This window comes from Pristiophorus japonicus, chromosome 3 (genome assembly GCF_044704955.1).
Source record: "Pristiophorus japonicus isolate sPriJap1 chromosome 3, sPriJap1.hap1, whole genome shotgun sequence".
NCBI lineage: Eukaryota > Metazoa > Chordata > Chondrichthyes > Pristiophoridae > Pristiophorus > Pristiophorus japonicus.
Genome location: NC_091979.1, coordinates 115197910 through 115211210, shown reverse-complemented (window position 1 = coordinate 115211210; position 13301 = coordinate 115197910). Strand labels below are relative to the sequence as shown.

Below are 13301 nucleotides of genomic sequence, written 5' to 3'. Positions count from 1 at the left end.
GGGTGTTGGAGAGTGATGGATGTGATCACAAAATGTAAAAATATATACTGCTTGAATAGAAATATCAAGCACTTATACCTATAAAAAAAAACTATAAAAACAAGCTTTTTTCATGCTGTATTAATAAGAATATACTAAGTACCTCATTTTTTTCCACTACTAGCCAGGCCACTTGTAAGCCTTCAAGACCTTTAAATGGGACCTCTCTTGTCAGCATTTCCCAAAGAACCTGGAAAACAGAGTGCACCTATTAACAAATACTATAAAAAGCTGATGGTTTCAATAGATTTTCCAGATATCTGACTATTAAGGAGCTCATTACTAATGATATTTAGAGATACTATGTTCAAGAATGGTGCTTTGACAATGATACAGATCCACTAATGTGGCCTTTGCAGATGATGTTTTTTGACTTGGATCATCAATATTGATACACAAAGAGAAAAGTAGCATACTTATTTATATATGGATATTCATGCAGCTTTCTTTACAATAGACCACTCCCATAACACCTCCCAAAAGTTAAATGAATTATAATGCCCCATATATAACCAGAAGACAGTGTACTTAGCTTGGTACGATTTACCGCACTCAGATGGCCTGATAGGGCGGTAGAAACTGATTCAATAGTAGCTTTCAAAAGGGAATTGGATAATTACTTGAAGGACTATTCTATCATGAAACCTAAAGGAATACAAAGAGGCCAAACTAATTTAGGATATACGGCACAGAACAGGCCCATTCGGCCTAACCAGTCCATGCCGGTGCTTATGCTCCACTCGAATCTCCTTCCCATCTTTCCTCATCTAAATCTATCAGCATAACCCTCTAATCCCTTCTCTGGTCTAGCCGCCCCTTAAAAGCATCTGTACTATTTGCTTCAACCACTCCCTGTGGTAGCGAGTACCGCATACTCACCATTCTTTGGCTAAAGAAATTGCTTCCAAATTCCCTATTGGATTTCTTGGTGACTATCTTATATTGACAGCCTCAAGTTATGCTCTTCCCCACAAGTGGAAACATTCTCTTTGTAGCCACTCTAACAAAACCTTTCATAATTTTAAAGACCTCTATTAGGTTTGGCTAAATTTCATATATATAAAAAAAACCTGAACCAATGAAATTTATTTTCAAGAATGCCAAGGATGATACCACAGAGTCACATGGGAATAGGCCATTTGACCCAAACTAGTTAGGTCAATGTTTACCCGCCACGTGAGCAAATAGTCCTATTCATATTTGTCCACCTTTTTTCTATCCCTTCATCTCCTTTCCAATATAATCTTGAATGTTGACAGAGTTTCTATCTTAACCACTAATCCTGGAATTTAATTCCACAGCCTCACGACTGTGTAAAGCAAGAATTTTCACCTACCCCACCCACAGCGTTAAAATGGCCTGGCAGTACTTGGGAACACAAACAGGAGTAGGCCATTCAGCAGCTCAAGACTAGTTTGTCATTCTATTAGATCACAGCTTATCTGTATCTCACCTCTATTTACCCGCTTTGTCCGATATCCTTACCCAACAAAAATCTATCGATCTCAGTCTCAAAAGTTACAATTGTTCTAGCACACATAGCTTTTTTTTGGTGGGGGAGGGGGGCTGTTTTCCCAATTTCCGCTACTTTTTGTGTGAAAAAGTGATTCCTTATTTCACGCCTAAATGACCTAGCTCTATTTTTAAGGTGATGCCCTCTTGTTCTAGATTCCTCCACCAGAGGAAATTGTTTCTCCCCATCTACCTCATCAAATCCCTTTATCATTTTAATCACCCCCATTAGATCATCCCTCGACCTTTTAAAACTCAAGTGAATATAAGCTAATTTTATGCAATCGGTCTTCATAATTTAACCTTTTACCCTAGTATCATTCTGGTGAATGTGCACGGTGTCATCTTCCAAGACCAATACAATTTTCCTGAGGTTTGGTGCCCAAAATTAACAGTTCTCCAGATGTCCTGTACAACTGAAGCATAATTTCCTCACTTTAAAATTCCAACCCTCGAGGTATCATGCTTGGCATTCTTGATTACTTTTTATACCTTTGCACTAGGTTTTAGTGATGTGTGTGCATGGAGACCCAAATCTCTTTGCTCCTCCCCATAGCTTGTAGTCTCACAAATATTCTGATTTGTCTTTCTCAGATCCAAAGTGGATAAACTCACACATCCCCACATTGGACAAACATTCAATTAGTTGATGTCCCTTCACATCTTCCTGCTCCCATCTACACATCATCTCATATTTGGATATACAACACTTCATCCAAGTCAGTAATATATAGATGCACTGCAGCAACTTGCCAAGACTTCTTTGACAACAGCTCCCAAACCTGCGACCTCTACTACCTGGAAGGCCAAGAACAGCAAATGCATGGGAGCACTATCACCTCTAAATTCCCCTCCAAGTCACACACTATCCTGACTTGGAAATATATTGCCATTCCTTTATCGTCATCGGGTCAAAATCCTGGAACTCCCTCCCCAACAGCACTATGGGAGTATCTTCACCACAAGGACTGCAGCGGTTCAAGATGGTGGCTAACCACCACCTTCTCAAGATCAATTAGGGATGGGCAATAAATGCCGGCGACACCCAGATCCCAGGAATGAATTTTTAAAAAATGGAGTGAAAAACTGAGGTCCCAGTTCAAATCCATGGGGAACACCATTTATTACATTCCACCAATCAGAGAACCCTTTATTCCTTCTCTCTGTCTCCCAATTACTGACCCATGACAAGTTGAGAAGGCGGTTAAAAAAGTATATGGGATCCTTGACTAGCAATAGAAGAATGGAGAACAAAAGTAAGGAAGTTATGCTAAACCTTTATAAACCACTGGTTCAGCCACAGTTCAAGTATTGTGTTCAATTATGGGCACCAGACGTTAGGAAGGATGTCAAGGCCTTAGAGAAGGTGCAGAAGAGATTTACTACAATGTGCCAGGGCTGAGGGACTTCTTTTGTGGAGAGACTGGAGAAGCTGCAGCAAAGAAGATTAAGAGGAGATTTGATAGGGGTGTTCAAAATCATGAATGGTTTTGATCGAGTAAATAAGGGAAAAAATACCAGTGGCAGAAGGGTCGGTAACCGAGGACACAGATTGGCAAAAGAAACATAGAAAATAGGTGCAGGAGTAGGCCATTCGGCCCTTCAAGCCTGCACCACCATTCAATAAGATCATGGCTGATCATTCACCTCAGTACCATTTTCCTGCTTTCTCTCCATAACCCTTGATCCCTTTAGCCGTAAGGGCCATATCTAACTCCCTCTTGAATTATCCAATGAACTGGTATCAACAACTCTCTGCGGTAGAGAATTCCACAGGTTAACAACTGAGTGAAGAAGTTTCTCCTCATCTCAGTCCTAAATGGCTTACCCCCTATCCCAAGACTGTGTCCCCTGGTTCTGGACTTCCCAACATCAGGACCATTCTTCCTGCATCTAACCTGCCCAGTCCCGTCAGAATTTTATATGTTTCTATGAGATCCCCTCTCATCCTTCTAAACTCCAGTGAATACAGGCCCAGACGATCCAGTCTCTCCTCATATGTCAGTCCTGCCATCCTGGGAATCAGTCTGGTGAACCTTCGCTGCACTCCCTCAACAGCAAGAACGTCCTTCCTCAGATTAGGAGACCAAAACTGAACATAATATTCCAGGTAAGGCCTCATCAAAGCCCTGTACAACTGCAATAAGACGTCCCTGCTCCTATACTCAAATCCCCTAGCTATGAAGGCCAACATGTCATTTGCCTTCTTCCCTGTCTGCTGTACCTGCATGCTAACTTTCAATGACTAATGTACCATGACACCCAGGTCTCGTTGCACCTCCCCTTTTCCTAATCTGCCACCATTCAGGTAATATTCTGCCTTTGTGTTTTTGCCACTAAAGTGGATAACCTCATATTTATCCACATTATACTGCATCTGCCATGCATTTGCCCACTCACCTAACCTGTCCAAGTCACTCTGCAGCCTCTTAGCATCCTCCTCACAGCTCACACCGCCACCCAGCTTAGTGTCATCTGCAAACTTGGAGAAATTACACTCAAGTGCTTCATCTAAATCATTGATGTACATTGTAAATAGCACCCCACTAGGCGCTGCCTGCCATTCTGAAAAGGATCCGTTTATCCCGACTCTCTGCCTCCTGTCTACCAACCAGTTCAGTACATTACCCCCAATACGATGTGCTTTAATTTTGCACACCAATCTCTTGTGTGAGACCTTGTCAAAAGCCTTTTGAAAGTCCAAATACACTACATCCACTGGTCCTCCCCTGTCCACTCTACTAGTTACATCCTCAAAAAATTCTAGAAGATTTGTCAAGCATGATTTCCCTTTCATAAATCCATGCTGACTTGGACTGATCCTGTCACTGCTTTCCAAATGCGCTGCTATTTCATCTTTAATAATTGATTCCAACATTCCAAAGATCCAGAGACAACATGAGAAAACTTTTTTTTTTGAGTTATTGTGATATGGAATGTATTGCCTGAAAGGGTGGTGGAAGCAGATTCTATAATAACATTCAAAAAGAGAATTAGATAAATACTTGGAGAAATAATTACAGGGCTACGGGGAAAGAGCAGGGAAGTGGGATTAATTGGATAGCTCTACCAATGAGCCAGCACAGCCTAGTCTCTTTCTGTGCTTTATGATTCTATGACATACTGCCCCATTCCCACTCGATTCCTGCCGACTGCCATTTTAACCACACACTTTAAAAAAAAATGATCAAGGTGCCCGGCGCTTCATTAATACATGGAATTACATGGCAATCGGGGTCCTATGATGTCGTATGGCATACCACTTAGTAAAATGTTGCCCTAAAGAACCTCTTCTTCCTGCAAGTCAGAGACTTTCCTTAGTGGGGACAAGAGGAACAAGGCCCCTGCTTAAAATTAAGCTGGTTGTTTTTGGGGGTTTTTTTTTTTTAGGCGCAAGGACACTAATAAGCACATTTTAAAAGCTTTTGAATAAAATTTATTTTTTAATTTACTTAGAAACTGACACCAATATAACTTGTAGCTGGTTCTGTATCATTTATTAAAGTCATTTTCCGTTAATTAAAAATTGTGTTACTCACAGGTGGTGGACGCGACACTCATTAGAAATGCTTATTTTGTGTTAAATCCATTTATTCCTGTATTTTAAAACTACACCAAGTTACCACTCTTAGATATATCATGGAATATTTTTTAAAGCAATTAAAAAAAAAAAATTGCATTCTATAGCACTGCCAGATTGCACTGGTTCATGGGAAATTTTACGTTCGGTGACACTGCTCAAAACTAGTGCAATTTGAGCCCGGATCGCTAATTGTGCCCAAAACGAAAACTCCAGGTCAACAGGTTTAGTAATTCAGCTTTTCAATCAATACCCACATTAGCTCCTTTTCCAATGGTGGAAATGGTGTATTTGCTTTTCCTCCCAAGTGTCAAAGCATACATTAAAAATACACAGTGAAACCTAGAAATGATTAGCACATATCAAATGTTTTATGTTTGTTGCAGTGACTAAACTTGATAGCAGGGATTTAAAAAAATTAGATATAAATACAAGTGTTAATTTTTTCTCAAAATGTTACTTATTCCAAGGGATATCAGAGATGTGAAACAGCACAACACCTTAAAGTATAAACAACTTTGATAACTAAAATGCTTATTGAACAGCATATTTTGTGTTGTGTAATATACCTACCACACCATAGGAGTATGTGTCACAGGTTTCAGCCACTGGCAGGCTCTGTATAACTTCTGGCGCCATCCATGGGAAGGTTCCCACCAGGCTCATGTGTGTTGTATGAGAGTGAAACCTTGAGGCACCAAAATCACATATCTAGAGTAAAACAAAAGCATCCATGTGAAGCATCCATATTTTCAATATTGTACTATGAAACAGGCTCAGATAAAACTGATGAGCTCACCTTTAATATTCTGTCTGCAGCAACCACCACTAGACACAAGATTAAAATAAAATGAAAAAGGTCAGATATCATTTCAGGTAGGAAGTTTCTCACATGCACAGAACAGAATCAAAATGTAACAAATGTTTTTTGGTGAATTATTCTAGTAGTCCTCAAGGTATAAAGCATCAGCTCTGGGAAAAGAAACACTTCTTCATTTTTGTCACCAAAATCTTCAGAACAACAGAAAAAATATTCCATTTTTAGAGAAATATTATTCTTGAAATGGCAAAATTTATTACAAGATAAAACTACATAATTAAAAGGGAATAAATTGCAGAAATGTGCCCAGTTTTGTAGTTATAAAATCCAGTTACTTAAAGCTTGCATGATTTCTTTTGAACTTTTTATTCCTCATCTATGCATCAATCTGCTCTGAACAAGCAGGTGTGTGTCCAATGAACTGTCACTGATTTTCCCTCACTCAAGAAAGGACCTGGTTTCCACTCTGCACCTCTACACAGTGTAGCCAGTACTGGAGTACAGTAGTGGGAGTGGTTTTCAGTTTGTACATAGGAGCTGAAGAGGTTTATTTTGATCCTTTTGTTGCTTAAAAACAGTCATCTCTGCAGACTTCTGAGGAAATTAATTTGTAAAGCTTTATACTAAACTATTCTTTCAAAGAAAAAGTTACAGAAAGGATTTTAAAGTTTTAATGTGGTGCATTAGTAGCTTACCATTTCGAGATTTGAGGTCCCTGTGGATTACTTTTACAGGAGCATCCATATGTAAATAATGCATACCTATAGGGAAAATTAAACAGACTTTCAGAAGATGCTGTCGTACAATGGTGCAGCAAGTCTGTAAAAGGAAAAGGCAAGTTGTTAAGATATCGAAAGAAAGGCAAGCCATCAGAAACTGCAGTTGTTGAAATTTAACATGTGGAGAATGGTTTTGATTTGTCGGTCAAGGCCAACTGCAGAAAGCAGCTCAGAGGAGAGCACAAATGTCATTTATCTGAAGTGAGTCACTCTTTTTAGTTTAAAAATGTGACGTATTCTGTTATAATCACTCTTAAATACAAATATAGCTTCAAATGTTCAAATGAATTTACAATCTCTTTCACTTTGGCCAATTGCACGTGCAAGGTTCAACTTTTGAACCCAGCTAGCAAAACCTGAGTAACACCACTAAATTTAGAAAAGTCTACACAGCCATTCTAAGAGGACATTATATTCATACAAATTGATTCAAAATAATTCCTTCAGTGGGTAAACAATATTTATATATTTTTCCACTTACTGGCCCCAAGTTTCCACACGCGGCATAACAGGCGCCTCTCCGAGCTGGGCGCCCGTTTTTCGCGCTGAAAACGGCGCCTGAAAAAAAAACGCGCTATTCTCGAGCGCTTTGCAGCTCGATGTCAGCTTGGCGTGGCGCCCAGGGGGCGGAGCCTACCACTCGCGCCGATTTTGTAAGTAGGAGGGGGCGGGTACCATTTAAATGAGTTTTTTTCGTACCGGTAACCCTGCGCGTGCGCGTTGGAGCGTTCGCGCAGTGTGAAGGAAACATTGGCACTCGGCCATTTTTGTAGTTCTTTGTAGCTATTCAATTTTTAACATTTTTTTATAAAACCACATTGCCCTTCCATGATCAGCACTGAGGCTTCCTGCAGCCTTCTCACTGCCTCCCCCTCGCTGCCTCCCCCCACCCTTGCCGTCGGGAACGGCTGCCTCCTCCCCGCTGCCGTCGGTCGGGCCCTTACTGCCTCCCCCACCCCGCCGTCGGGAACGGCTGCTGCCGTCGGTCGGGCCCTTACTGCCTCCCCACCCCCCGCCATCGGGAACGGCTGCTGCCGTCGGTCGGGCCCTTACTGCCTCCCCCCCACCCCGCCGTCGGGAACGGCTGCTGCCGTCGGTCGGGCCCTTACTGCCTTCCCTCCCCTGCCGTCAGGAACGGCTGCCTCAACTTGTGAGGCTTCCTGCAGCCTTCTCCCTGCCTGAAGCACTTTCACACAGGTAGGAACATGGTTTATTTAATCTTTTCTTTGCTTATAAATTTTTATTCAGGTTGGAATTATTTGTATAATATTTGTATAAGTATAACTAAGGATTTATTCCCCCCCCCCCCCCCCCACCTCATTCCGGACGCCTAATTTGTAACCTGCGCCTGATTTTTTTAATGTGTAGACAAGGTTTTTTCAGGCCTACAAAAATCTTCACTTGCTCCATTCTAAGTTAGTTTGGAGTACGTTTTCACTGTGGAAACTTTGAAATCAGGCGTTAGTGGCCGGACACGCCCCCTTTTGAAAAAAAAATTCTGTTCAAAAGTGAAACTGTTCTAACTGACTAGAACTGCAGAAAACTTAAATGTGGAGAATTGCGATTTCTAAGATACTCCGTTCTCCACCAGTTGCTCCTAAAAATCAGGAGCAAATCATGTGGAAACTTGGGGCCACAATATGTACAGTTAGGATCAACTGTTGAGATAATTCTGTTGTAGTATTGCAGGATCTTGCGGAGACATTGTTGGTGGTATTTCTCCAGCGATTTGAGGTGTCTACTGTATATGGTCCATGTCTCTGAGCCATACAGGAGGGTGGGTATCACTACAGCCCTGTAGACCATGAGCTTGGTGACAGATTTGGGGGCCTGATCTTCGAACACTCTTTTCCTCAGACAGCCGAAGGCCGCACTGGAGGCTCCGCAAGATCCTGCAAATCCCCTGGGAGGACAGACACACCAACGTTAACGTCCTCGACCAGGCCAACATCCCCAGCATTGAAGCACTGATCACACTCGACCAGCTCTGTTGGGCGGGCCACAGTGTTCGCATTTTCCCAATGACAGATGTTAAGCTAACTAGTCTATAGTTTCCTGCTTTCTGTCTGCTTCCTTTTCAAAATAGGGGCGTTACAGTTGCAGTTTTCCAGTCTGCTGGGACCTCTCCAGAATCCAGGGAATTTTGGTAGATTACAACCAATGCATCCATTATCTCTGCAGCTACTTCTTTTAAGACCCTAGGATGTAAGCCATCAGGTCCAGGGGACTTGTCCACCTTTAGTCTCATTATTTTACCGAGTACTTTTTCTTTAGTGGTAGTCATTGTTTTAAGTTCCTCCCTCCCTGTAGCCCCTTGATATTCCATTAGTGGGATGTTTTTAGTGTCTTCTACCGTGAAGACCGATACAAAATATTTCTTCAAAGTCTCTGCCATTTCCTTGTTCCCCATTATTATATCCCCAGTCCTATCCCCTAAGGGACTAATGTTTACTTTAGCTACTCTCTTCCTTTTTATATACCTGTAGAAGCTCTTACTATCTGTTTTTATATTTCTTGTTGGTTTACTCCCATAATCTATCTTCCCTCAATTTTTTTTAGTTGTCCTTTGCTGGTTTTTAAAAATTTCCCAAGCCTCTGGCCTCCCACTAATCTTGGCCACTTTGTATGCCATAGTTTTCAATGTGATACTATCCTTTACTTCCTTTGATAGCTACGGATGGTTCTCTCTTCTCAATGGAACATAGAGAGTTATGAAATATCTCCTTAAATGTCTGCAACTGCTTAACAACCGTTTATCAACCGTCCCATTAATCTATCTTCCCAGTCTACTTTAACCAACTCTGCTTTCATACCTTTGTAATCGCCTTCATTTAGGATCAGGACACTGATTTGAGATCCGACTTTCTCACCCTCCAACTGAATTTGAAATTCAACCCATGCTATGATCATGGTCAAAGAGATTGGTTTTGAGGCGGAGGAGAGAAAGTATTGAGGCAGAGGGGCCAGAGAAGGAATTCTAGAATGCAGTGGTATGACAGTTGAAGAATGGCCTACCGGGGATGGAGGTGCATAGTAGAACAGAGACAAGAAGAGCAGAGGGTATGGATTAGGAAGTTTCAGAAGTGGGGTTGGGACAAGGCTATGTAAGGACTTATAGATGAAGATGAGACGTTTGAAATCAATGTGCATGAGGAAGCCAGCAAGGTCCAGGAGTGATAGATGAGTGAGACTTAATGTGAAATAAAATGCAAAAGACAGATTTTTGAAGGTGGTGGAATTTTTTTTTAAAGTATTGCTAAGAACCAGTGAGAAGTGTACTGGCAGAGTTAAACCTGGAGGTGAGAAAGATGTGAATGCAGTTTCACTGAAAGTGGTGTGAGGAAGGGATAGAGGTGATGTCCGTAAGTTGAAAATTAATGGTCTTGGTGATGGGCCGCACGTGGGGTCTGAAGTTCAGCTCAGAGGCAAACTGGACAGAGAATATGCAATGTTGGGTTCAACCTGATTAAGCAGCTGTGTAGGGGGGCAGAATTGGTCAGGGGAGGGGTGGGGGAATGGCGGAGGGGTGGGGGAATGGCGGGGGGGGGGGGGGGGGGGGTAGGGCAATGTGCTTTTGATAAGACAAGCAGGAGGTAGTAATCGTCGATGACGACACCAGCGATGACAATGAGTGTTTATATAGTGTCATTAATGTAGTATAACATCCCAAGCAAAGTTTGACACAGCCACATAAGGAGAAATTAGGGCAGATGACCAAAAGCTTGGTCAAAGGAGGCATGTTTTAAGGAGCATCTTAAGAGAGGAATGGGAGGTAGAGAGGTGAAGAGGTTTGAGGAGGGAATTCCAGAGCTTAGGGCCTAGGCAACAGAAAGCACAGCCACCAATGGATGAGCGATTAAAATCAGATATACTCAAGAGGCCAGAATTAGAGGAGCACAGATATCTCAGGGGTTTGTGGGACTGGAGATTACAGAGGTAGGGGCAAGTCCACTGAGGAATTTGAAAACAAGGATGAATTTAAAAAAAAATTGAGGTGTTGCGTAACCGGGAGCCAATGCAGATCAGCGAGCACAGGGGTAATGGGTGAACAGACTTGGTGCGAGTTAGGATATGGACAGCAGAGTTTTGGATGACCTCAAGTTTACGTAGGGTAGAGTGTGGGAGGGTAGAAGTTGGGTGGCTAGCCAGGAGTGCATTGAAGTAATTAATTCTAGAGGTAAGAGGCATGGATGAAGGTTTCAGCAGCAGATGAGCTCAGGCAGGGGCAAATTCAGCCGATGTTTATGGAGGTGGAAATAGGCAGTCTTAGTTATGCTGCGGATGTGGACAGAAGCTCACTTCAGGGTCAAATATGACACTAAGGTTGCGAAAAGTCTGGTTCAGCCTCAGACAGATGCTAGGTACACAGCTGAAGTCTTACTGCAACTGTACAGGGCCTTGGTGAGGCCTCACCTGGAATATTGTGTTCAGTTTTGGTCTCCTAATCTGAGGAAGGACATTCTTGCTATTGAGGGAGTGCAGCGAAGGTTCACCAGACTGATTCCCAGGATGGCAGGACTGACATATGAGAGGAGACTGGATCGACTGGGCCTGTATTCACTGGAGTTTAGAAGAATGAGAGGGGATCTCATAGAAAAATATAACATTCTGACAGGACTGGACAGGTTAGATGCAGGAAGAATGTTCCCGATGTTGGGGGAGTTCAGAACCAGGGGTCACAGTCTAAAGATAAGGGGTAATTCATTTAGGACCGAGATGAGGAGAAACTTCTTCACTCACGAGTTGTGAACCTGTGGAATTCTCTACCGCAGACAGTCGTTGATGCCAGTTCGTTAGATATATTCAAGAGGGAGTTAGATATGGCCCTTACGGCTAAAGGGATCAAGGGGTATGGAGAGAAAGCAGGAAAGGGATACTGAGGTGAATGATCAGCCATGATCTTATTGAATGGTGGTGCAGGCTCGAAGAGCCAAATGGCCTACTCCTGCAACTATTTTCTATGTTTCTATGTCAGTGGCTAGGGAACGGAGTTTGTGGTGACGACCGAAGATAATGGGCCAGAAATTGGAATGCCTCCGAGCAAAATTCTCTTTCCAAAAGTACTCGGTGGTCCCGGAGGAATGAACACTTCAGCTCAGAGGCCTAGATGCGCAGTGCAGAGCAGAGTCCTACACATCCCATGAGCGTACAGGCATCCTGGGATCACATGGGCCTGGACCATCAATGAACATGGAGTATTCTCATTGATAGTAATGGTGAGTTCAATTTGAACAGAGCTCCCATTAATATGAATGGGAATACCTCCCAAAACACAAACACAATACATAAATTTAAAAAAACCTCACATTTAAAATTAATTGAAATTGAATTAAAATTAGAAAAAAATATATTTTTTTGAATTTAAAAAAAAATATATTTTAATGGGCTTAAAAATAAACTTACCTTAATGGACAGGGTTTTTAAGCAGGCCCCACTTTTACCAGGTTTAAAAGTTTTAAGGACATTCGCTGGACAGGAAATAGCCCAACTCTCCACCCGCAAAGGACCTTCTCCCAGGGATGCATACAATCGATCAAAAGAAATTTTGACAGAATGCAAGTCCCAGGTTCAGGCACATGCCCTTCGCGCGTCTAAACCCGGAACTTGTGGGGCCACTTCAGGTGCGGCGCACATCGTATGCAGCCGGAGAGGCCACAATTTACGGCCCAATGGCTTTGGTCTCCCCAATATTTAGTTGGAGGAAATTTCATTCAGTACTGGATGTCGGACAAGCAGCCTGACAATTTAAGAGATCGTGGAGGGGTCGAGAGAAGTGGTGGTGAGGTGGAGCTGGGTGTCGTCATCGTACACATGGAAACTGACGCTGTGTTTTTCAATGATGTCATCAAGGGGCAACATGTAGATGAGAAATAGAAGGCGGCCCCAAGGATAGATCCTTGGGAAGCACCAGGGGTAACAATGCAGAGGCGAGAAGGGAAGCCATTGCAGGTGATTCTCCGGCTATGATTAGATAAGAATGGAATGAGGCAAGTGCAGTCACACCAAGCTGGACGACGGTGGAGAGGCACTGGAGGAGGATGGAGTGGCAACCATGTCAAAGGCTGCAGACAGGTCGAAAAGGATGAGAATGGATAGCTTACTTTTGTCAGTCACATAGGATGTAATTTGTGACTTTGCTAAGAGCCGTTTTGGTACTGGCCAACAGGGAGAGGGCAGTACCATGAAAAAAAAGCAATGGACGGGGGTGGGTGCAGTGGTTGACCATATTGAAAACTGAGGATTGAGGAAAGAGGAGGGATAAAGGATGAGAGGAGATAAGGGTCTTGACAGAATAGAGAGCGATAAACTGTTCCCATTGGCAGAAGGAACAAGAACTAGAAGACACAGATTTAAAGACGACACCAGGAAAAACTTTTTAATGCAGTGAGTGGTTAGGATCTGGAATGTACTGCCTGAAAGGTTGGTGGATGCAGACTCAATCATGGCTTTCAAAAGGGAATTAGATAAATACCTGAAGGAAAAAAAAATTGCAGGGCTACAGGGAAAGGGTGGGGGAGTGGGACTAGTTGAAGTGCTCTTGCAGAGAGCCGGCACAGGCTCGACGGGCCAA

The 13301-nt window shown here is 42.7% G+C and overlaps 1 protein-coding gene across 4 annotated transcripts in view; it reads right to left on the bottom strand.

Moving 5' to 3' along the window:
- Positions 1-13301, bottom strand: part of LOC139259849 (mitogen-activated protein kinase kinase kinase 20-like) — a 73973-nt gene that overhangs the window by 34135 nt on the left and 26537 nt on the right. For all 4 annotated transcript variants that reach the window (XM_070875735.1, XM_070875732.1, XM_070875733.1 and 1 more), the window contains 4 exons: positions 6647-6712; positions 5931-5959; positions 5705-5842; positions 143-229 (listed from right to left, as the gene is read on the bottom strand). In XM_070875735.1, the coding sequence (XP_070731836.1) occupies positions 143-229; positions 5705-5842; positions 5931-5959; positions 6647-6712 (320 nt within the window). The remainder of the gene's footprint in view (positions 1-142; positions 230-5704; positions 5843-5930; positions 5960-6646; positions 6713-13301) is intronic.